The sequence below is a fragment of the Acinonyx jubatus genome, chromosome C1 (assembly GCF_027475565.1).
Source record: "Acinonyx jubatus isolate Ajub_Pintada_27869175 chromosome C1, VMU_Ajub_asm_v1.0, whole genome shotgun sequence".
Lineage (NCBI taxonomy): Eukaryota > Metazoa > Chordata > Mammalia > Carnivora > Felidae > Acinonyx > Acinonyx jubatus.
The window spans coordinates 94,995,593-95,021,447 of NC_069381.1; the positions used below are offsets into that span (position 1 = coordinate 94,995,593).

Here is a 25,855-nt window from a genome sequence, read left to right on the forward strand (position 1 = left end):
ATTAAAAAAATATTTTTTCCTGTTTTCTGAAATAATCCATTTTCATTATAAAACATTGGGGGAAAATATCAAAAACAAAATAAAAACCACTGGGGACATAAAAAAATTTTTTTTAAGATTTTATTTTTAAGTAATCTCTATACCCAATGTGAACTCACAACCCCAAGATCAGGAGTCACATGCTTTACTAACTGAGCCAGCCAGGATCAAATGTTTCTATGTAGGGAGAAGCTAACAACATACCTATATCAGTATTCTTTGGAAAAAATAGTTCTGACAGAGGGGAGAAATGGAGGACAGGAGATGAGTTCAGAAGTGATTGCATTAATACCCATAGAGAGAGGAAAGTCTGAATAGAGACAAGAGTAGTGTGGATGGAGAGGTGGGGAAAGATCTCAGACACTCCTTAGGAGAAATCAATAGAGCCCAGTGACTGACTGGATGTGGGAGGAAAGAAAGAGGGGAAAGTGTGAGTAACTTTGGGATCTCTAGTTTAGGAGAACAGAATTGGCCAGATTAGTTAGCTATGACTTAGCAAAGAGCAAAGTCCTGAGATAAGGGGAGATGGGGCAGCTAAATTTTAAGGGATGCTGTTTATACAAAAGTCTGGTGTTTATAGAAACATCTGCAACAAGGGATCCAAAGTGAGCCATTTTCTTTAGGAGTCTGGAGTTGGGGTATTCTTAGCTTATGGGCACACTGAATTCTAAAAACTCTGCTCAGGTACTTGGCACCCAAGGATTAATTAGACAGTTTTAGGACAATAAATATAAAAACTCTTTACTCCATTGTTAATGGGAAACAGGTCACTAAACTTTATTAAAAACACATATTTAGTAAAGTTGGGCATATGGGCTTATTCTATGATTCTTTTTATTGTTGTAAAGTAAAAATTCATACTAAAAGCTTTTTTTAAGTTTATTTATTTTGAAAGAGAGAGAGAGAGAGAGTGGGGAAGGGGCAGAGAGAGAGGGGGAGAAGGAGAATCCCAAGCAGGCTCCACACCATCAGCACAGAGCCCGATGTGGGACTCAAACTCACCAACCATGAGATCATGACCTGAGCTGAAGTCAAGAGTTGGACGCTCACCCAACTGAGCCACCCTGGCGCCTCCATACTAAAAGTTTAAAACGAAAAAAATTTAGGTCATTTTATCAAATAGGGAGTAAAATAATGTCATCATCTATTCACATATCATACATTTATTGAGTGTCTATTATATGCCAGGTACTGTGCTAGCCTGTATGGGGAATACAGAGGTATATAAGATGCACATATGTGCTATATAAGATTGGTAAAAAATAATGTGCAGGAGGAATTAAGGGCTGGGAGGGACTCCTGGATGGTGTAACCTGTACAATTTATTGGAGAGGACACAGGATAGAGAGCATGATTTTCTATCATGCCCAAAGAGAAGCTCTGAAACTATAATCCAGAGAGGTACTAAGATACTCCTGCCTATGCCCAATTTCTTAGTGGAGGTTGTGAAGCATGTTCAACAGACAGGGAAGGGAAGGGAGACTAAGAGTGAGTTTCACCCTGCAGTCTTGGTTTTAAAAGTTTAGTTTAGATTGGAGCATTGGATATGTCTTTGATTCCAAGAAATATTTCAATTTTAAAAATGGAAAAAGGGTTTTAAAAGCATAGTTGTGACTCCAAACCTGCCATGGGAAGATTGATTTCAGTTACTTTCTAGGGCAACAGTATGACCTAGGCATTCTGACTTTTTTTTTTTAACCTGCTCAGTCTTTTAATTCGTAAAAGTCAGAAAACCTATAATAATGCCAGCCTGCCTCTGTCTCCAGGTAACTGGTGTTGAAATAGAAATAACAAATCCAAAATGGAGTCACTTGTGCTAAGCCCCATATCAGCAAACTAAGATTAAATACCTAGCCTAATTTCAGTTTCAACCTCTCCCAGGACTGTGACTTTTAATCAGTCAGTCTGGAATTACCTAGTCAGCACTAGTGAGGTAATGTGCCTGTTAGATCCCACTTTCCCCCCAAAGGAGGGTGACCTTTTGCTAGAAACTTCTTTTTTCTGCTAACTTCTGCCTACAAAGCCTTCCATTTTGTACAGCTTCTCAGAGCTCTTTTTAACTTGCTAGGTGGGATGCATCCTCGTTCATGAATGTTGTATAAAGCCAACTAGACCTTCAAATTTACTCAGTTGAATTTTTCTTTTTTTTTTAACATTTATTTATTTTTGAGAGAGAAAGAGAGCAAGCACGAGTGGGGGAGAGGCAGGGAGAGAGAGACACACATAGACACACAGACTTGCTTTTCTGAATGTGAGGATATAGGACAGCTTCGCTGAAACAGAAGAGTATCTTCCTTAGAGACATGCCTTGCAGGTGCAGTCCCATCAACATTTCTTAAACTCCAAGCTAAACAGAAGCTGGAGGTACACAGATGAATAAACAGGGCCTCTGCCTTCGGGAGCTTAGGGGTCCAGCAACCAGTAGTGATAACACGCTTCGAGTTAAAAGGAGTTGCCGCCCACTTGCAGGACTGCAGGAGCTGCAGACAAGCAGGAGCGGGCAGCGGTGGCCCCAGCTGGGCTCTGGAGGCCAATGCCAGGTGGAAGTTCCAGGGCCCTTTCAGTGCTCGCAAGTTGGAAGGTAGCCCTTCTATCATTCCCCTTGGAGTCCAGAAAAAAGATCCTTTTCTATTACCATAGTAGATATCCCTCAAATCAGGACTTGGGACTCGCAGAGCTTTAGCCGCTGTTCCTCTTAAGGAGCCACTACGCCCTCCAGTGGAGGACCAGCGGCGGAACCCCAGTGAGGCGCTGCAAAGTGACGGACACCTTAAAGTCCTCCTTAAGAAACTCCCTGTCACTGGCTCCACCTCCTCGTGGAGTCCCGCCCCCGACGCGACCTCTTTGTGTGGCACCGATTGGTTGGCTCTTGTGCGTGAAGACGTTGCGTCGCGGGGCGGGGCGGAGGAGCGTTGTCCGTAGGGTTTCAGCCGTGTGTCCTCGGCCGCCGCCCCCACTGCTGCGCCGTATCCGCCCCTCTTTTCCCTTTAGAGGGTACAGGCGACAGCCGGGCCCTGGGGTGGCAGCGTAGCCACCAAACGTCTCCGCCAAGCTGTCTATTCTAGCTGGCGGTTCTTCTCGGCTGGGTCCAGGTCGGGGGGAAAATGGCGCCGGCGCCCCAAGGCGTCCGGGAGGAGCCGCTGCTGGATTGTCGGTCCGGACCACTTTCCCGGCTCCTCTTCCTTGCCCAGGCTGTCTTCCTCTTGCTGCCGGCCGCTCGGGCAGGTCTCTGCCCCGCGCCCTGCTCCTGCCGCATCCCTCTGCTGGACTGCAGTCGCAGGAAACTACCAGCGCCGAGCTGGAGGGCGCTGTCGAGCCCGCTGCCCCCCGACACTGCCAGCCTGTGAGTAGAGTTGCCGGGCGGGGATCCAAAGGAAAGGGAGCTCCCTCTCCAAGGGGACAGGAGGGAGACACAGTTGAAGGTCGCGGTTGCGAATTGAAGTACTGAAGAAAAATGCCATTATACTGTTGTGAACTTTTTTGAGGTGGAGTGGGAGCCTAAAAACCCTGGAGTTAAGGTTATGAAAATTAGCACGAAAACCAGGGTTAATTAAGATTCTTGGGGCCAGGGAGTTTGTGATTCCTGCAGTGGGGAGGAGTTGGAAAGGGGATATTGTTAAGGGCTCACTGGACCTGGGCACCGACCTTGACTCTGGATGGTTGGGGATCCTCGCCCACTTTGGGCTGCATCATCCAGTGTGTAACTCAACTTGAATGCTCCCCAGGTACGTGATTTGATAACCACGATCGCCAATGACATAAGAACGGTCCTTTTGTCCCTAGTTCGCATTTGCACATTTGGTGCCATAGTTTTGATGCTTAACAGGGTTAAAACATCATGGCTTAGGAGATCCAACACTTTGAGCAAATACCTTTATAAGTAGCGTTTTAAAAATCTAATTCAGGACTCACTGTAAAGAAGGGAAGGAGTATTCTTTCCCAAATCATGTGTTACTTTAATTGTTTTCAGTGCATTTCTTTGTGGCAAAGAACCTAAAAATCAGTTCTCTTTGTTTATGCGTGACAAACAAGTACAGTGATTGGATTAATTCTTCTGGAGACTCCACTGCTGTGTGCTCATCTTGACAGGCCTGTGTTAGACAGTGGCACCTGGAGAGCTCATTAGTCTGAGTCAGCCTGGTGGCATTAGGAGCAACAGTAGGTATTAAATGCTGCAATTATGGGGTTTTTTAACCACTAACATACAGTTATTTCTCTGCTGCTAACTGAGCACCGAATTTATCAATTGACAGACTTCTAATAGAGTCTTCTCTAAAAGAAGTGTCACAAAAAAGTATAGTTTGAGGTGCAATTAAAATATGAGGGACTATTTGGATTTTCCTTGGAAGTAGAATACAAATAGATCTCTCCGCTGTTGTTTAAAGTAATTAGACATTTACAAATAGGTTAAGATAGATAGGAAGGAAAGCTATTTCAGGAATTCTTTGAGAAAACTAAGGTAACTTAAGTAACCAACTGTCGTAGTAGCATAGATCTGTCATAAAATAAGATGTTTCTGTTGTTTTTATGATAGTGGCATCTGTAGCTAATTCTGGTTCTGTTGACCCAGATTAAATTTAAAAATTGATACGGTGAGCAGCATAATCTGAATTGAACCTAGCACAGCATTTTTGTAATGTGGCAAGTGCCTCTTTCTAAGAAATTCTTGGAACAGCTACCTGATTATCTGGTGCAGCTTTAAAACCAACACAAGTTTATTTAGCTGTAATTGAAAAAAATGTGGCTTACTTTTAAGATCCTCCATTGGTAGGTAAACAATAATTGGGAATAGTTTTATGTAAGGTACAATTAGTTTGTGTTTGGGTTTGATTTCTGTGTAATCTAGACAAATTTCCTAAAGCCAAATGACATCCCCAAATTTTAAATGTCCTATAATGAAATTGACATTTTCAGTTGAAGTAAAATGCCTTGGAGAGCAATTCTGTTGTAGAAGTGTAATTGGATGGAAGTCTTACATTAGCAGAACAACTCTTGGAATATTAAAAGATGGCATTGTGCTGTTTTAAACCGAGAAATGTAACATCTTCAGTAATTGCTTTCAGCTATAAAACCACCAGGTACACATGGGGTTTTTTTTAATGTAATTTTGAGTGTTCAAAGTAGACATAATGCTGTAAATACATAAGTGATTCAGACTCAAATGCTGAAACTTGTGGCCATCATCAAAAAGATTATAGATGAAATCCATTAATCTTGGTTTTTGAAATATGCATGTATCTGTCCCTGGTTCCTAGTACAGAGTTCCTGAAACTTGTAATTTCCTAAATGACAAGAGCTCTACAAGCATCTTCTGTTCTAACCCTTAGGTCTTTGACTAATTCCTGACACAGGGCTCCTAAATCCCTTGGTATTTCCTGGGTGATAGGAGTGTCTTTTGGCTTAATGAGGTGATTCTTGGTAAGTTCCTGGATAGATGGGGTCAGTCCCCAGAAAGACCAAGCCATGATTAGAAGCTTGGAACTTTCAGCCCTGTCCCCATTCTCCTGGAAGGGGAGAGGGGCTTAATAATTGCTTGTGTCTGTATGATTAAGCCTTCGTAAAATCCCCAAAGTGTGGACTTTGAAGAGCCAAGGATGGTGAACATGTCTACATGCTGAGAGAGTGGCACACCCCAACTTTACAGGGACAGAAACTCCTGTGCCAGACCCTTCCAGATCTCACCTTATGTATCTCTTCGTCTGGCTGTTCATCTGTGTTCTTTACCATATCCTGTCTTATGTAATAAACCAGTAAACGTAAGTAAGTGTTTTCCGAAGTTCTGTGAACTGTTCTAGCAAGTGATTCAATCAGTGAGGGGGTCTTGGGAACCTCCCAATTGTAACCAAGTCAGACAAGTTGTAGGTAACATGGAGACCCACTTCTTGTGATTGGTTTCTGAAGTGGGGGACAGTCTTATGAGACTGAGCTCTTAGGTCATGAGGTCTGTAACTCCGGTTAGTGTCAGAATTCGATTGAATTGCAGCTGGTGTCTAGAATTGGTTGGTGTGGGAGAAAAAACCCCCACATGTCTGGTGTCAGGAGTATTATGTGTGGAATAAAAGGAAGAAACAGGTGACAAAAGCTCTTCACTTGAGGCTTTAATCAGGCTTCTGAACCTTTCCTAGGCCATATGTACATATCCTTGTAAAGTGCGGTTTTAGCAAGAACCTTGCTAAGTCAGTTTAGCAAGAAGCACTCCCCCTTGATACCTAATTGGGTTCCTCCTTCTACACCATCGTAAAGGTGATGTCTGATTGCCCTGGCCTCTCTTCAGCAAGAATCCTGTTGGAGCCCCCCAGTCCCTCATGTTTCCTCTTAATAGTTTTCCATTCATTGACTCCACCCTTCACCTTAGCTATAAGATCCCTCTTGCCCATGCAGTGTTCAGGGTTGAGTCCAATCTCCTTCCCCTACTACAAAATTTCATAGCCTCACCATCCCCCAAAGTCTTCCTTACCATGCTTCAACAAGTATCATTGAATATTTTTTTCCTTTTAACAGTTTTGGTGCCACAAACTGGATAGGATCAGATTCATCATTGGACCCCCAGACCTCTCACCCAGGACCCTAAGTGTGTACCTTTGAAAGCTTTATCTTCACTCCTGACTGATTGTTCGGGGATCCATTGGTGAGTCCGACTCCTGAACCATTGCTCCGGACAAATGTCCGTGGAAGCTGGTAAGGACAGATTTTGATTGTTAACAGTCTGAGTATACCCTAGAAAATGGGATGGAGTCCCAGATAAACACAGGCTGGAGACTGGGTTAGAGTCCCATGTTTGTCCCCTGTAAGAGGCTCAGTTAGAGTACCAGGCAATCAGCTGTTTGTAAGAAGCTAGGTTAGAGTCCTAGGCTTCTTCGTTTGAAAGCTGCCTATCAGTCTGTAAATCTCTTATTCCTGGCTCTTTTTTCCCTGAATGAGGATTATTCTCTGATTCTCTAGACTGGAAATCTCTTCTTTTTTTTTTCTTTTCCTTAACTCCTTGCACTGGAAGTCTGTCTTCCTGGCTCTCTATAACACCTCATAATTTTCTTTGTTGGATCCTGCCTCTTCTGTGGGAACTTCTCAGTTGACTCAAATACTCTTCTTGAACCCCTACTAACTATGTTTTCTGCCAGTGCTGTCTACTTCCATTCCTGTTGGCATGCTTTTGCTGAGAATAATACAGAACTTCATTGGCCTCTTTTGGGCCCCAGAATGGCTTTTCAAAGAGCTCTCCCTTCCCATTGTTGCTCCTCCTTCTTCCTTTTACCACCTTCAGTCTTCCCTCCAGTTCCGTTGAATCCTTTCTTAGATCTCTTTCCAAATTCCTTCCTCCTCTCTACCCCCGTCAGAACTTTTTCCACTTCAGTCTTTATAGTCACTTGAATTTTGGGCCCCTTGCCCTCCACTGGGGACTCTCAGGGGACTTAGGGGCCCCCAAAAGCAACTACTTGAGCTGAAAAGGAAAAAGACTAATTGGAAATAGACTGGAAATTGGCCAGTTGGATGGGTTTTGGAGATATCCAGACAGCTGCTAGACGTCTTCCTTGGTCACCCACTTGAAATTTGGTCCACAGCCTCCATAAAATTACATATCAGTGCAAGGGAAGGTCTTTTTTTTTTTTTTCTTTTAAAATGTTTATTTATTTATTTTTGAGAGAGAGCATGCACTTGCAGGGGTATGGCATAGAGAGAGAGAGAGAGACAGAAAGTCCAAAGCAGGCTCCGAGCTTCAGCGCAGAGCCTGATGAGGGGCTTAAACTCACAAACATGAGGTCATGACCTGAGCCAAAGTTGGATGTTTAACTCACTGAGCCACCCAGGTGCCTGCAAGGGAATGTTAAAGGTGGTCTTTACACAATTGGTAAACAAGTAACATTAATATGGCCTGACATTTTCCAGAAATACAATTTGTATAAAAATAGAAAGTGGTGGGCACCTGAGTTGCTCAGTTGGTTAAGCATCTGAGCATGGCTTAGGTCATGATCTCACGGTTTATGAGTTCGAGCCCTGCGTCAGGCTCTGTGCTGACAGCTCAGAGCCTAGAGCCTGCTTCGGATCCTGTGTCTCCCTCTCTCTCTGCCCCTCACTCCCGCATGAGTGCACTCTCTCTCCCTCTCTCTCTCAAAAATAAACAAAAAAATTAAAAAAAAATAGTGGAGAAAAGGCAAGAACTAATTATTTTATATAAACCAGTGAATTTGTATTACTATGTTTTACTAATGCATGGCTAAAATTTTAGATTGAAAACAATAGCTCTCTATTTGTGTCTGTATGTATGTGTGTTTACATGTATATATGTATGTATCTTGTAGATGTGTTGTATTTTTTACACCTTTGGATGGTATTACCAAATTACTTTATAAAATCCCTTAAAAAGGAGCTCTATTCAAGCTGCCTTAGAGATAAATAGGCACTTATATAAATTAAGTATTCCTGAATTAAGTTCACATGATTTGGGATAATTTTTTTTTATAAATAAAGCTATTTTGAAAATCGTTGGTAAAATAAAAACAGGCATGTCTTCAGAGTTGTCAGCATTAAATATAATACAGAAAATAATTTGTCTTCTACCTAAGCTTACTAGTCAAGCTTATGTAATCTCTACTAGGTATTTAAGATTATAAAATTATAATCCAAACTAAGAATAAAACATACAATAAAAATGAAGTGCTTGATATATGTTAAGCACTGCAGTTAAAAAAAAAAAAAGGTGGGGGGACAGACTGTATATTTAATCTTTCTCGGTTTTTTACTTTTGTGATGCTTGCCTTCCATGCATATGTTATAAAAATAGTTAATAGGGAAATAGCTTGAGATGATGGCTAGTTTAGTTTGGTGTTACTATCTGCCTAAAATAAATGTAGGTCATTTCTAAGTAAGATAAACTGTTGAGACATTTATTACTGAACCTAAGTTTGGGTTTGTATTTTTGGTATCTTGTTTCTATGTGGTGTAGAAACTAAGATAGTTGGATCTCTTAGTAAACCTGTTGCTTGCCACATTGAAAAATTATATTGTGAGGAATCATGCTTCTAGCAATTGTGAAATTGTATATTCATAAATTTTCTAATCTACAGAATACTGATACATGACCGTACTTGTCTACTTCATAGTTTTCTCTGTAAAAGAAAGATTATTAATAGTTAAAACTTGTGATCAGTACATGTAGGTAGAACTACTAGAAACTGTAAGAATAAAGCAAAACAACTTTGTATGCAGAGTATGCAAGGTATGAAGAATGTGTTTTTGTTTAGGGAAAAAAAGTAATTTTATTCTAAGGCAGACTGGTTGTTCCACAGTAAGAAAGAAGCAAAAATATAGGACAAAAGCTGAATGGATATTAGAAAAATGGTTATAGATTTGCAGAACAGGAATTTTATGTGTGCTCAAGTTGCTAAGGTTAAATAAAATAGATTTATTACTGATGTAAAACTAGAATGTCAAAGTTTTCTTGGATTATTGATCTACTCTTATTAATAAACTATAAAAAGATTTTCCTTCACCTATTATGTAATTTGCCTAGGAAACAAAGATTTTAATTAAAAATCCAATTAAAGTCCAATTAAAATTATTTTCTGTGCTTCTTGTGCTTATCAGGTTTTTGATTACTTTAAAAAATTGAGACTTATCAGTATTACAAAAACTAAAAATTTTTTTCCAACTATGTAGCTTCCTATATTTGCCTTTGAAATCTTTTAATTACCACTTTAAGTGAATAAGTATTATTCACAGTGACCTGTTATCTAAAGTGTTCAAAACATTTGACATTTTTGACAACTTCCCCAAATCAAATTCTAAGTGGAATTTAAAAAAATATTTGTTTATTTTTGAGAGAGAGAGAGAGAGAGAGAGAGAGACAGGGAGAGACAGGGGAGGGGCGGAGAGAAAGGGAGAAAGAGGATCTGAAGCATGGTCCATGCCAACAGCAGAGAGCCTGATGTGGGTCTCGAACTCATGAAACTGTGAGATCATGACCTGAGCCGAAGTCGGACTCTCAACCGACTGAGCCATTCACGAGCCCCCCAAATGGACTTTTCTTTGATCTCAAACTAACTTTGAGATATTCCAGAGGTCTCTGAAAATTTTCAAGGGATTTGTTGCTCACCCTGTAAAAGAGAGATTTAAACTAATTAGGTTTATTTGCAATGTTAGATGATTACATGGGAAGCATTGTCAAATAAGAAATGATGACAAACCTTCTTAGGTTATTTGTGTATGGATCCATGTTACTAATATTGGCATTCCAGGAATGTTTGAAGTTCACAGTTGGTGTCCAATTAGTATGTTAAAATACTGTGTGACAAGTTGTTGTTTTACTCTCCTTCCTCTCTGAGAGCACTTCCAATAGGCGACAGGCAGGAATGCTCCATAATGGTATCGGTTGAATAATTTTAAGATCATGTATTGCACTGAGAGTTTCCAGAACCAGTGAAGAAGCTGATGGAGTCATAAAACTGCTAACCCAAGATCAAGCAGAATAAGAATTACGTGGGACTGAATGACCTGATGAAGATGGATTATTATGACTCTTTGAAACAGTACTACTTCTGTAATGTTTTTCAGATTTAAAGAACTTTTTTTCCTCTTAAGCTGTCTGCAGCTTACAACAATCTGATTATACCTTTGTGAACAAAGATGAAACAATTACTTTTTCTCCTTATTCCTCTGGAATTTGGAAACTTGTAGTGAATACTCTTACTTTCACGATACTGTAGTTACTTGTGTAAGGTGAGTAAGAATTTGTTCTTGTAACAGGATATAATTGGAAACATTGGTTTTATTACCAAGGTTTTGACTGGAATATTATATTTGAGAGTTACATGGATAGAATCTGGTTTAAGGGACTAAGGTTGTCTTCATGGAGCCAGTGTTCTTGGGAAGACTGGCCTGGTACCTGGCTTACAGGGTGCCCAGTCTTACAGGTGAGTAAGAACGGTCACTTCCTTGCAGGCCGAAGAGTCTCAGGATATCTTGGGGACCTCGAGGAAAGAGGAATTTACTCCTGTCTATAGGTATGAGAAGATAAAGTCTGGTGGCTACTTCCTGGATTGGCTTCCTAACCTCGAGAGGCTTTTAAATGTTTAATCTGAGATTTCCTTATGAAAAGTTCCAGCGAAGCAAACTCAGAAAGAGGCTGTGTGGTCAGTCACTATTCTTGGTGCACCTATGTAAAATAATCAGGACAAATCTAATGAGACCAGAATTCTTAGGTAAGGAAGAATTAAAAGGTTGACCATAGAAATTTTTTTTTTCTTTGATTCAGTGCAAAACCCCTTGTTGGTTCTGTCTTGCACATTTTGCAAGTCCTTACCAAATACTCAACTCTGGTTTCCTGCAGTATCTGGCTATAATTTTCCAAACTAATGTTTCCAGTTTTTCTCCCACCCTCCTGACTTGGTATCACTGAGAACTAAAACTGCCCTTTTCCTGAAATCCTGCAAGCTGAAGCTGGGTCCTTGAAATAAACTTAAAAAAAAAAAAAAAGAATTACTACTGCATATCATACGTGGGCAGCTTCTGTGCCTCCTGCTGTATGGACCATTCAAAGGTTCACCAGAACACCAAATGCCATCATCAGAGACATTTAGGCTGCAAACTAGGAAAATTCTTCAGATGGTTATTGCCACCTTCACTCTTCCATTTAAAATTGCTTCGAGCTCAAGTGGGAAAATCTCAACTCGCTAACCTCTGGACTCAGAAACTAGGTTTCTAATCTATTATTTTTTTGTTTTTCTGTGTTTTCGTAGAAAACTCCCCTCATTAAATGCCTGACTACTAGCATCATTGAGCAGATAGATACCCTCTAATTCCAGGTCCCAACAGAAACTTCACTTGTTCCTTAATGAACAAAAGGCTACTGGATAAAAAAATAGACTTCTGTTGTTCAGAGGAAAGAGAGAATGCCTCTTTCCTTGAACAAGAAAGGGGACAGAGATTCTTTGGCCAAATTTTAGACTCCTGAACCACCTTCTGGGCTCATTTGTTTATGTCCTTGTAAAATGCAGTTTTAGCAAGAGCCCTGCTACGTCATTTTAGCAAGAAGCCCTCACCCTTGATACCTGATTATCCTTGATACGTGATAAGGTTCCTTATCTTCTGACATCCTCCAGGTGATGTCTCATCTCCCTGGCTTATCTTCAGCAATAAGCAGTTAGGTCTATTTATCCAGCACCTACCTTATCCCTGTTTTTCCTCTTAGTGACTTTCCATCCACTGATTATGGCCGACTACCCTGCTCCTTAGCTATAAATTCCCACTTGCCCATGCAGTATTTGGAGTTGAGCCCAGTCTCCTGTCACTGTAAAATGTCATTGCAGTAGTCCCTCTACCTGAAGAGATAACCTGCACCACCTTGAATAAAGTCTTCCTCACGAGGTGTTAACAAGTGTCGTTGAATATTTTTGCCTTTTAACACAGTGAGTTCTTCTTAGACATTGGTGTCACAGAAGTGAGATTTACTAGAATGGCCCTGGCTTATGGAAATCTGGTTTGGGAAGAGAAAGGGCAAAAGGATGGGGAATGTAGAACCGTTGATTCCCAGGTGGCTTTGTGTCCACCTGTGGTATGGAGCAGAGGTTGTGCTGCTCCCAGATACTCAAAGTAAAAGTTACAAATGGAATTTAGAGATAGATCCATTTCCCAGCACTTTGGTTCACTGGATGTGTAAGGAAATAGATGCTAATAAGGAAAAAGTGAAATGTTTAGTCCTTTGGTTATGGTTATTTGTAATAGCTAAAATGAAATTAGAATTCTGGGTCAGACCTTGATGCTAAACCGAGGTCAGATTTCAGCGAGTATGAGTTTTGGTTACTAGCCTCAAAGCTGTCCCCCAGGGGAAAAATTATGCAAAGACAACAAAAAGTGCCTCTAAGACCTCTGGTCATCAAGAAGGCTGTTGGTGTAGGGGGAGGGCAAAGCCAGGAAACTATTGAAACCAGGGAATATTGTATGAGGAGTTGTTTTTATTTTGTGGATCAGTAACACTCGCTTCCTGAAGAACCTTTATTAAACTGGATTGTGAGTGTAATTAACTCAGGTGTAGTTTCTGGTTTTAAATGCTGCAGTGTGGAAGACCATGTTTGGGTTCAGGACAGGATCTATAGCTCACTATGGAACAATCACAGATAGGTATTTGTGATCCAGACACAAAGGAGGTTATTCCTGAGGGAACAGCCAGCTTGGTGGACTGGATAAAAGCCAGTGTAATGTCTTATTTATCCTGAGAATGGGGACTGCCCACCTTGCCTTGTAAATGCCAAGTGGAACATCCCCTATGAAGCAGATGGTATGTTTCATATACAAGCTATGTGGGATTATCTTTATAGTAATTGGGATAATTCATCTGCTGAATATGTCTGTCACTCAGTTGATAGTGAATGTTGTGGCTAAGGGAAAGTCTCTCTCTCTCTCTCTCTCTCTCTCTCTCTTTTTTTTTTTGAGAGAGCAAGCACGTGAGTGGGTGAGAGGGGCAGAGGGAGAGAGAATCTTAAGCAGGCTTCATGCTCAGTGTGGAGCCCAGTGCGGGCCTATATCCTACAATCCTGGCATCATGACCTGAGCTGAAGTCAGCAGTCAGAAACTCAACTGATAATCACCTAGGTGCCCTGGAGAACTCTTACATGAACACCCCATATCACCTTAACTGCTGCAAAACCTAGGGACACTTGAGGAAGCCTTGTGTATTTGCTCTTTCAGCTTCCCCTCTCAGGTTTTATAGATGTTAAAAAAGCATTAGGTTAATTAACAAAAGAACGAGGAAAGGCAAAGGAGAGAGCTGAGGGACTGACTGGTCTTAGCAAGGTGGAAAATTTTATCTTATTGTTAAGTAGACCCCACGGTCCTCATGGAGCTCAGTGCAGGGCTTGAACTCATGACCCTGAGATTGAAACCTGAACTGAGATTGAGAGTTGGACGTTTAACTGGCTGAGCCATCCACACACCCCCAAGGTGGAAAATTTTAAATAGTTTTTAAGAAAGAAGGTGAATAAAGCAAATACCATTTGGAGCAAAACAAAGGAAAAAGAAAGGGAAGAATCACAGACTCAATCCATCAGAATGGAAAGCTTTAGATGGTTATTAAGAAATAGGATGGGGGTGCCTGGCTGGCTCAGTAGAAAGAGTGTGCAATTCTTGATCTCAGGATTGTGAGTTTGAGTCCCATGTTGGGTGTAGAAATTAGTTAAATAAATCTTTAAAAAAGTGGGATTAATAAAACAGACAATTGATGGGGTTAAAACAAAGTTTTTGGTACAACACTAGCTAAAGGCACATCTTTCTGGTCCTCCCAACGTTAAAGGGCCCCAAACAAGTCTATTCTGTTTTCCGCAGTTTGGAGAAATTTAAAAATCTGAATGCAGAGATTACAGTGAGTAATGTGACCAGCAATTGCTTGGGGCATTGGTTAGATAGATTAAATTGACAAAGGGTCAGGGTCTTTTGGCTTAACCCCTGGGCAAGACCAACGCCTTTTGCACAAGAGTGAGTAAAATGATCAGGAGGTGGAGAAGAAAAGTTCCCAGGATACCTTGATACGGGAACTTCTTGTACTGTGGTACCAAATACCAAAACCCATTGATAAAGCCTTGATGCTGTTGAGAGAACAAAACCATGCAAGGGTTGATAGGATTATGGAAGTTGGGAAGTTTAAACAAGGCTTTTTGTAAAGAAGTTGTGTCTCCTTTACCTGAATGTTTTATGGGAATGAGTTATGTCTGGCTTGGGAAACACTTTTCCTAGTATTGTAAAACCAAAACCCATTAATAAGGTCTGAATGGAGACTATAGGTAGGAATGTCAGGTAAAAGTTTGTGAGAGAATTGATTGGTGTGTTTGAACAGGCTTTTTCCTGATTGTATTAGGGAGATATGCCTGGCAGATGTTTCTTCTATCTATTACTGTAAAACAAGTCGTGTAAATCCACCCTTCAATATTAATTTGGATATGTTAAATGGGAGCCAGTAAGATTGCCCAAGGCCACACAATGTAGAATAGAAGTTGAAGTGCTGGTATGGGCAAATTCTCTGTGTATAGTGTTTTGTAGTATACCATAGACTGGGGCTTATGGCAAAAGCCTGTGAGTGCCTCCCAGCAGTGGCTTACTGGACTTTGGACTAGAAAATTCCCACTTTAAGGGCAATTATTGGCTTACCATTGGACAGTAATTGAAACAGCCACTGTGAAGGGGCGCCTGGGTGGCGCAGTCGGTTAAGCGTCCGACTTCAGCCAGGTCACGATCTCACTGTCCGTGAGTTCGAGTCCCGCGTCAGGCTCTGGGCTGATGGCTCAGAGCCTGGAGCCTGTTTCCGATTCTGTGTCTCCCTCTCTCTCTGCCCGTCCCCCGTTCATGCTCTGTCTCTCTCTGTCCCAAAAATAAATAAAGGTTGAAAAAAAAATTAAAAAAAAAAAAAAGAAACAGCCACTGTGACTAGAAGTCATAAAAATAATCTTGAAAACTGAAATACTCATGATGTCTTGCATAATGTTGGGTAAACACTTCAGTAGGTAGGGCAGTGCCCAGAAGAGTTCTGTAACAAAATGGAAATGCAAGGAGGAGATACTCAAGAGTAGGGAGCCTCTTTCCCCCTAGGACTGATTGTGGAACTGTGTGAGGAGCTGCTGGATTTTATTGTCACTTGGGCAAGTGTCCTATAAGCTTATAACTGACCAACAAAGAGCTGCTTGGTTTGTGGGTGGCATTTCCAAGGTGAACAGACACCATCCTGTTTGGAAGGCCACCACTCTGATGGAAAAGGTAAAGACAAATTAGCTTGGTGGGCTGAATTGCATCCTGTTTTCTTAGCAGTAATGGAAAAATTGACCAGTGGCAAAAGCCCCTATGTTTAGGTTTTTACTGACAGGCAGTAGCCAAAGGCTTGGTCATATGGCTAGGCAGAAGAACAATAGAAACCTGGCCTCTTAAAGGACTGCCCATATGGGGCACAGCCTTCTGGAAATCGCTGTGGGAATTTGAAGCGTGCATTAAAGTAGGACATGTTGATGCTCATCAGAAGAACCCTCTTTCAGGTTTGTAAGGCGACTGGAATCAACAAGCAAATATCCCTGTGCGCTAGCTTGAGGTGACCACCTGGGGCCATGACATAAGTGGATATGGGGTATGCAGTAATGCAAAGACAAATGAATCTAGACCTAATCCCCTTGTACCTTCTGAGGCACAAAATGCCGGTAAGAACTTTATACCTGCAAGCACAATAGAGACTGTTAGATGGCTAGGTGGCAGATTCCCTGTTGGGAAGGCCTTGAATATAGCCAGAAAATGAGACTGATGCTGTAACCCAGGAGTAGAACAGACTCTGGACTGGGCTTGGCTTCTCTGACAGTAGATGCAAATGCTCACGATACTATAAAAGAACAGGAACAGAAGATAATTGTAACAGTTTGGATGGCTAACCATGATTTCTTCAGACCGAGGAATACACAACCCATAATGTTCAACATATGGGCAGAGAGAGATCCTTTTCAGAGTACTACTTTAATAGAGAATTGAATGGTCAGTTAAAACATTGGTTGTTTAAAATGGGAGATAAAGACCTGAACGTATGGCTTACATAAGTTCCTGAGATTGTGCTTTTGCTCAACATGAGGTAGGGCTGATGGAGCGGCACCACTGGATCGAGTCCTCTTTTTCTGGTAGATCTGAAGGGATGAGAGGGTGGTGAAGGATGCCAGGATGAGTATGCAGTTCTTACCGACAGAGGAGTGTCCTTGTGTAATGTCTCTACTTTTCCTTTCTTCCTCACATCACCTCAGCTTTTTTCTTTTGTGCATGATACACTGGTCATAGGACCAGTGTTAGAAATACAAAGTTCTGAAAATAAGTGATGATTCCTAAGCAAGAAACTGTATTCTTAAACTTGGGTTAGAATTCCTAAGGGCCTGGTAGGGTGGGTTGTGCCTTTGCCTCATCTGGCGAAATTGAGGTTAACGGTGAATGCCACTATATTGCTTGGTGGTAAAAATAGCCCAGTGGTTCTACATCTGTGTAACCTTTCATAACTGAATGCGTGGACTGAGGGGGAGGTACCTGCTAGAATATTATTGCTCTTGGCAATCTAGATCAGCACAGTAGCTGAACCTCGTGTCCCTTCCAAAGGTAGAAGAGTTTGAGTATAAATGGAGAGAAGGGGCAGTAGTATCTGAGGGTAAAGGAATGAATCAGTGGATTGTATAATGAGGAAAATCCAATGTTAACACCTCAGAAGGGGCTCAGAGTGAGAGACAATATCATCTCTTAGCTCAGTTATACCAGATGCCTGAAAGGGTGAAACTAACACCACTGCTGCTTTTGTTACCTGACAAGATTGGAAGCTTGCAAGCCAGAGTGGCCTTGCCTGGAAAGCATTTTCATATGATAATGATATTGGACTAGTGCAATTATTAATGACTAAATGGGATTCTAATGTGTCTCAATCTTTTGAGTTGTATATCTTTTTGCTTGTAAGGTGGTCTGTGGCCAGAGACCAAGGTGGGCTGTGAAATAATAGAAAATATATATATTGGTCTCTCACTCTGGTTGGTGGCACAGAGCTCCTGAAAACCTTTCCTAAGGGATGAGAGCACTGGGAGCATCTTGTGTTCTAATACGTGGTCTTTGACCCTGATTCTGGACACAGAGCTCGTTAATCCCTTGGAATTTCCTGGGTGATATGAGTATCTTTTGATCGAGAGGCAACTCTTGGTGGGCTCTTGGATAACTTCAGTATGGGGGCCAGTCATCAGAAAGACCAAGAAGCCATGATTAGAAGCTTGGAACTTTCAGCCCCACTCCCATTCTCCTAGAAAGGAAGAAGGGCTAGAGGTTGAGTTAATAATTGGTGATACCCATGCGATGAATATGCCATAAAAATTCTAAAAGTATGAGCTTGAAGAGCTTCTAGGGTGGTGAACATATATATCTATGTGCCGGGAGGGTGCCAGACCTCAGCTCCACAGGGACAGAAGCTCCTGCACCAGACCGACCCTTCCGGATCTCACCCTATGGATCTCTTTATCTGGCTGTTAATCTGTGTTCTTTACTACATTCTGTATTGTATAATAAATCAGTAAACCTGCTTCCTTGAGTTCTGTAAGCTGTTCTAGCAGATGGTTGTATCCAAAGATGGGATCATGGGAGCCTTGGATTTGTAGTCAAACTGGATAGAAGTTATGGGGATCTACTACTTGTACTTAGAGTTTGTATCTGTGATATTTTCACCACACTTCTTACAGAGAAGTAAGATTGGCTGTGGGGTTGAAGTGGGGGGCAGTCTTGTGGGACTGAACTTTTGTAGGTTCTTCTCTAACTCCCATGAATGTCAGAACTGAATTGTGGGACATTCAGTTGGTGTTGGAAAATTGGTTGGTGTGGGGAAAAAAAATCCTACATCTGGTGTCAGGAGTATTGTCTGTGTGACAAAGAAAGGAATGGAGTTTTTCTGAGACAGAAACCTATTTAGATACTGTCTTTATGCTTCTCTATATCAGAAACTCTTAAAAAAAAAAAACTCTTTCAAATTTTATTGGTTAATATAAAATTTGACTGGATTGTCCATGGGTGCTCAGCTCTGTATTACATTGTTCCGATTTTACACACACACACACACACACACACACACACACACACACACACTGGAGGACCAGATGTATTACTCAACTTCTGTTTTGCCAAGTGACACCATTAGAACCCCTTTCCTGTGGGTGCCTGGGTGGCTCAGTCAGCTGAGCATCTGACTCTTGATTTCGGCTCAGGTCATGATCTCACAGTTGTGAGATCAAGCTCCACACTGGGCTCTGTACTGGGCGTGAAGCCTGCTTAAAGATTCCCTCTCCCTCTCCCTTGCTCCTCACCCTTCGCCCTTGACCTCCCCCTCTGCCCTTCCCCTGCTTGTGGGTGCACAGTCTCAAAACAAAACAAAACAAAAAAACAACAAAGTACACACAAAAAAATCCTCCTCTCCTCCAGTTATTTGTTGTCATGGTCATTTCATGACAGCCCCCCAAAATTAGGGATCACATAATTTTAGAAATAAGGACAAGTCTGTACATTAAATATATTTAGCTTTATGGAAAACTTGTAACCTTGTCCTTACAGTTTTCATTTCACTGTGGACTGGTAAAAACTTTTATCATGTATTAGGGAATTAGGGAATCACTGCTGTATTAGATTAATGAGTTTTCATACGTATTTAGTTAATTATAGTTTCTTTCTTTTCTGTTCTCATTATAGCAACTTTAAGATTTGTGTGGGGGGTGCCTGGGTGGCTCAGTTGGTTGAGCATCCGACTTCAGCTCAGGTCATGATCTCAGTTCGCGAGTCGAGCTCACTGCTGTCAGTGCAGAGCCAGCTTCGAATCCTCTGTTCCCACCCCACCCCCGACACCCCCCCCCCACCACCAGTTGCACTGGTGTCAGTGCTCTCTCTCTCTCTCTCTCTCTCTCTCTCTCTCTCTCAAAAATAAACATTAAAAAAAAAAAGATTTATTTGCATTTGTTCTTTGAGAATAGTTGTGAGTTGATGAGTTCTTTAGCATACAAAGAGGACATTAACTTATGTAGAATAATTCTAGGAAGTCTAAATTTACACAAAGGTCAGTGTCTTGCTGTTAAGTGACATTGGCAAAATGTTTTCACTGTTAGTTAACAGGTGGAGCCATCCTTTATCCCTTCAAAGGTCCTGAGCTCACTATCAGTAACTTGTGTGATGTCAAGGAAAAACTGCATAGCTTTGTCTGTACTTCATACTTCCTTTCTAAAGGGGCAGGTAATCTGTAATATCCTTCTGTTCTGCATTTATAGTGATACTGGTAAGGATTAAGATACTCTTTGGAAAATATTTTTAGGTTTTAGAAAGTGATATGTTAGGGGAGTTGATTTGAGGGCCTCCTAAGCTCATTTCAGATGTACATATGTTTTCTGAAAATGAACTACCAGCCTTCCATTGTATGTTATGAAGAAAACTATGAGAGGCAGGACCATAACTTTGACATAACTTGATACTCTTTGGTTGTATAATCTAGCTGGAATGTGAAAAGAACTTTAACTGCTTTAAACCACAAGGTGGTGAACTGAAAATGAGTCCTTTTAAAAAGTACAGATGTGATTTCCTTTCTTCTGAGGTCCTTCATTTACCTCATTTATTACAATAAACTGTTATTTTCCACTTCCTCCATCCATTTTGTTGTGTCCATGATACTTTTCACCATACTATTTTTTTTTTTAATTTTTTATGTTTATTTCTGAGAGAGCGAGAGAGAGAGAGAGAGAGAGAGAGAGAGAGAGAGAGAGAGCGAGTGAGCAGGGGAGGGGCAGAGATAGGGAGACACAGAATCTGAAGCAGGCTCCAGGCTCTGAGCTGTCAGCACAGAGACTGATGCGGGGCTCCAACCCCGTACTGTGAGATCATGACCTGAGCCAAAGTTAGATGCTCAACTGACTGAGCCACCCAGGCGCCCCTCACTGTACTTCTTACACAGAGGGCTGAGCCTGAGCCTGCTTACACAGAGGTCATGAAACTGAGCCTGCCGTGGTTTAATTTTTTTTTTTAATGTTTATTTATTTTTGGGAGAGAGACAGAATGTAAATGGGGGAGAATCCAAAGTAGGCTCCAGGCTCTGAGCTGTCAGCACAGAGCCTGACATGGGGCTTGAGATCACAACCTGAGCCGAAATGGGATGCCTGACCGAGGCACCCAGGCGCCCCGCCTGCAGTGGTTTAAGAAGCCTGGTTTACTCTGATCAAACCCAGATAGAACTTCCTTCTCTTGGCCTCTAGGCTTCCATAGGTCAGAAATCAGAGGAAACTCTTTGTGCTGTGGATAATATCACTCTGTTCCAAGTCTACACTTCGGAGTAAAGAACTGGAAAGATTCCCTACCCCATCATTCCCCTTACCTGTCACATTCTCACCACCAACTAGTGTCTGCCAGGAGACCATCACCACCAGTCTCATTATGCCCTTGATTCTTGTTTACACCAGTCTCCACAATCTCAGGACCTTCAGGTCATCTCTCCTCTCCCAGACACAGCCCCAACTCCCTTGGCCCTCTTTTTGCCTTTAGCAGGCATCATCTTCTGACATGCTACATATTTTACTTTGTCTTCTTTTCAGTAGGTTGTAAATATTATGAGGGTGTGGATTTTTGTTCGTTGCTGTAGATGAACAGTGATCAGCAGTAGTAGGTACTCAAAAACATTTGTTGAATGAATGTAGTAAGTAATTGAATTAAAGTGTGTGATTTTGCCTTCTGAGAAGGTAGATCAGTATAAATTCAAAGCAGTCTACTCATTTGCTTCTCTAGTCTTTTATATATCTTATTAGATGATTTCTTTTTAAGGCATCTCATTTTCCATAGGAAACATTGTGAATGAATCAGGGTATTAGCTAATTATTTGTATTTTAACATCATCTTTTTTTTTCTTTTTTCTTTTTTCTTTTTTTTTTTTACCAAAAGAGAAAAATTCTAAATATAGGCACATTAAGTTACTACTAACTGTAGCTCTCATCCTACTCTGTCTGAGGTGTTTTGTGTAAGTGTACTAAAATTCAGAAAAACTTTTTTCCATGCACAAATAATTTTTGTTTTTATAGGACTTTGTAGCATCTATTAGATATTTACTAAATATTAATGAATAATCAGTAGCACATAGAGTGTCATGGTTTACAGCTGTGGTTTGAGGAGTTTTTAATAGCCTGTACAACCTCATTCCTACCTGGGGGTACTTCAAAAGGCATTTTGTCTTTCACATGCCCTGTCTTTCTAGGCGCTAGGAGAAACACCAGTTTTATTCTTCAAAAGAAATAGACGTGCTGGAAAATTCCTAAAGTACGTTTTGGGGGGATGGGAATATACTACTATAGTCTTTCCAGAATCAAATATATATTGTCCTTGGCTTGCATACTACTGTTATAATGAATTGTTTGACTTCCAGAAATCATTTCAAAGCTTATACAATATGCTTTTCTTTCATCGTACTAAAGATTTAACATATTTCATTTTTATCTTGGTCTGTCTGGGGAAGTGGCAAACAGATGTGATCCCATGAAATCTTTTGCGATCTTCAAGGCATTTTTATTAGTTCAGAAGATACCAAGTGAGAAAGCCTACAATGAGAGAACCTTATATCTGAACTAATATATATCTGATACAGATCATTTAGGACTGGTTGTTAACACAGGTCTACCCTGAATTATCTTGATATTTTACATTGAGCCCAGCATAATTTAAACTTGTTTTGGCACTATGAAAGTGCCTGTCTTTTTTTTTTTTTTTTTTTTTTAACATTTATTATTTAGAGACAGACACAGAGCATGAGCATGGGAGGGGCAGAGAGAGGGGGAGACACAGAATCCAAAGCAGGCTCCAGGCTCTGTGCTGACAGCACAGATGCAGGGCTCAAACTCACAAACCACGAGATCATGACCTGAGCCGAAGTCGGACACTTAACCGACTGAGCCACCCAGGTCCCCCTGAAAGTGCTTGTCTTAACACACTTTATCTAGCATTGATTATTAATAAAAGTTTTGTTTTTGATAACTTGGTAGGGGGAAAGTGGTATTGCTTTAATTACTTTTCTTTGTGCAGTCTGTTTCTCTTAATTAACTTTGCTTCCAATGCTTGCCTTGCCCTGAGTGGCACTTAATTTTCGATGTCAGAACCACTTGGAAAGAAGAGTGATAGCGTGCTTAGTAAACCCCTAAGGATTTTTACCTTCAACCTTTGCCCTTTCAGATAAGATCTTGCTGAGCATGGAAACAATAGTTAAGGGATTTACTTCTTTACTGCAAAAAGGAAAGAAACCTAGGGTCATTAGCTTTGCTATGGGCTCTCATACCCAAGCCCAAATCCCAGTCCTCCCCAGTGAAATTATGTAGCCAAGGATTATCCAAGAATTAACTAATATTTCTTGCTGCATGTAACTACAAATTGATCTTGAAAATCCTGGTTTGGGTGGGGGTGGGGCACCTGGATGGCTTAGTCTGTTGAACATCTGGCTCTTGGTTTTGGCTCAGGACATCATCTCATGGTTCATAAGTTTGAGCCCAGCATCGAGTTTGGGCTCTGCCCTGATGGTGCAAAACCTGCTTGGGATTCTCTCTCTTTCTCTCTCTCTCTGTCTCTCCTGCTTGCGCTCATGCGTGTGCGCTCTCTCCAAATAAGTGAATAAATTTAATATCTTATTTGGGGTACCTGGCTGGCTCAGTTGGTGGAGCTTGTGACTCTTGATCTTAGGGTTGTAAATTTGAGCCCCATGTTGGGTGTAGAGATTACCTAAAAGTAAAATCTTGAAAAAAAAAATCTTATTTTAAAAAGCTTACATAGGGGCGTCTGGGTCACTCATTCAGTTGAGTGTCTGACTCTTGATTTCAGCTCAGGTCATGATCTCAGTTCAGGATCATGGGATTGAGCCCCGCATCAGGCTCAGTGCTGAGCATGGAGCTTCTCTTCCTCTGCCCCCTCCCCCTGGCCCTTCTCCCCTGCTCACACACGTTCTCGCTTTCTTTCTCGCTCTCTCAAAATAAAAATGTTTTTAAAAGCATACATAAATTATAAAAGGGCATATATACTCATTTTTTAAAAAGCAAAACAAATGTGCAGTCCCTATCAAAATAATACCAGCATTCTTCACAGAGCTAGAACAAACAATTATAAAATTTGTATGGGACCAGAAAAGACCCTGAATAGCCAAAGCAATCCTGAAAAAGAAAACCTGGAGGCATTACAATTCCAGACTTCAGGCTGTATTACAAAGCTGTAATCATCAAAACAGTGTGGTACTGGCACAAAAACAGACACTTATGTCAATGGAACAGAATAGAGAACCCAGAAATAAACCCACAAATGTATAGCCAACTAATCTTTGACAAAGCAGGAAAGAATATCCAGGAAAAAAAGTCTCTTCAGCAAATGGTGCTGAGAAAACTGGACAGCGACATGCAGAAGAATGAACCTGGACCACTCTCTTACACTATACACAAAAGTAAACTCAATGGATGAAAGACCTAAACGTAAGACAGGAAGCCATCAAAATCCTTAAGGAGAAAGCAGGCAACAACCTCTTTGACCTCAGCTGCAGCAATTTCTTACTTGACATGTCTCTGGAGGCAAGAGAAACAAAAGCAAAAATGAACTATTGGGATTGAGGTAAAATCTTCTGCACAGAGAGGGAAACAGTCAGCAAAACTAAAACGCAACCAATGGGAAAGGAGAAGTTATTTGCAAGTGACATATCAAGAAAAGGGCTAGTAGCCAAAATCTATAAAGACCTTATCAACCTAAACACTCAAAAAACAAATAATCCAGTGAGGAAATGGGTGAAAGACATGAATAGACACTTTTCCAAAGAAGACATCCAGATGGCTAACACACACATGAAAAGAAGCTCCACATCACTCATCATCAGGGAAAAACAAATCAAAACCACAATGAGATACCACCTCACACTTGTCAGAATGGCTAACATTAACAACTCAGGCAACAACAGATAATGGTAAGGATGCAGAGAAAGAGGATCTCTTTTGCACTGCTGATGGGGATGTAAACAGGAAAACACTGCAGCCACTCTGAAGTGGAACTGCAGCCACTTTGGAAAACAGTATGGAGGTTCCTCAAAAAATTAAAAATAGAACTACCCTACAACCCAGCAATTGCACTACTGGGTATTTGTCCAAAGGATACAAAAATGCTGATTTGAAGGGACATATGCACCCCAATGTTTAGAGCAGTGCTGTCGACAATAGCCAAAGTATAAAAAGAGCCCAAATGTCCATCGACTGATGACTGGATGAAGATGATGTGATATGTGTGTGTGTGTGTGTGTGTGTGTGTGTGTGCGCGCGCGCGCACGTGTCTACACACACACATTGGAATATTACTTGGCGATCAAAAAGAATGAATACTTGCGATTTGCAACAATGTGGATGGAACTAGAGGGTATTATGCCAAGCAAAATAAGTCAGAGAAAGACTAATATGACTTCACTCATATGTGGAATTTAAGAAACAAAATAGATGACCATAGGGAAGGGAAGCAAAAATAAGATAAAGACAAGAGGGAGACAAACCATAAGAGACTCTTAAATATGGAGAACAACCTGAGGGTTGCTGGTGGCGTGTTGGGTGGGGGGGATGGGTTAAATGGGCTAGGGGCATTAAGGAGTACACTTGTTGGGATTAGCTCTGGGTGATGTGTTAAGTGATGAATCACTAAGTTCTATTCCTGAAATTGTTATTACACTATATGTTAACTAACTTGGATGTCAAAAAAAAAAAAAAGCAAAACAAATGTATTAAATAGAAATAAAAGCATCCATAACTTCCTTTACCCCTTTTATCCTTCCTTCCTGTGTTACAAATAGGAATTTATTTTATAGGAATTTCATCTTGATAGTAAATATAATTTAGTGGCATCTGGGTGTCAGTGAGACTTCAAGGAGATCCTGTAAACTCCAAGAGGGATCATATAAACTCCCAAAATGTCTGTTTTGTTCATGTTTGCTTAGCGTGTTGCCTGGCAAATGGTAGGTGTCAAATCTTTGTTGACAGGTTTATTATAGGCCCAAGAAAAGGGAAAGAATTGAAAGAATCTCAACAGAGCATCCTCTGGCCACAGACTTTGGTGTATTAGATTTCTGGATGAGTGCAATCGTTCTCAGGGCTGACTGTCACTTGGAGAGCTTTTACAAAATACTGTTACTTGAGCCCCACACCCCAGTGATTCTGATTTGATTGGTCTGGGGTGAGACCCTAGCATCAGTATGTTAGGGTCTTCTCTGATGATGCTGCAGCAGTGGTAGAGAAGTACTGAACCATGGGCAGTTGTTGCTTATTGAATGTTAATT

At 41.1% G+C, this 25,855-nt stretch overlaps 1 protein-coding gene across 4 annotated transcripts in view; it reads left to right on the forward strand.

The window, feature by feature from the left end:
- The first annotated feature begins 2,569 nt into the window (after positions 1 to 2,569).
- The window catches only part of LRIG2 (leucine rich repeats and immunoglobulin like domains 2), a 64,345-nt gene continuing 41,059 nt past the window's right edge, over positions 2,570 to 25,855 (forward strand). Inside the window, exon 1 of one of the 4 annotated variants that reach the window (XM_027058317.2) lies at positions 2,570 to 3,382. In XM_027058317.2, the coding sequence (XP_026914118.1) occupies positions 3,144 to 3,382 (239 nt within the window). In that variant the 5' untranslated portion in view covers positions 2,570 to 3,143. Of the gene's footprint in view, positions 6,718 to 25,855 lie in introns of all 4 variants that reach the window. The other 3 variants (XM_015066128.3, XM_027058320.2, XM_053214625.1) reach the window with 3 other exon arrangements.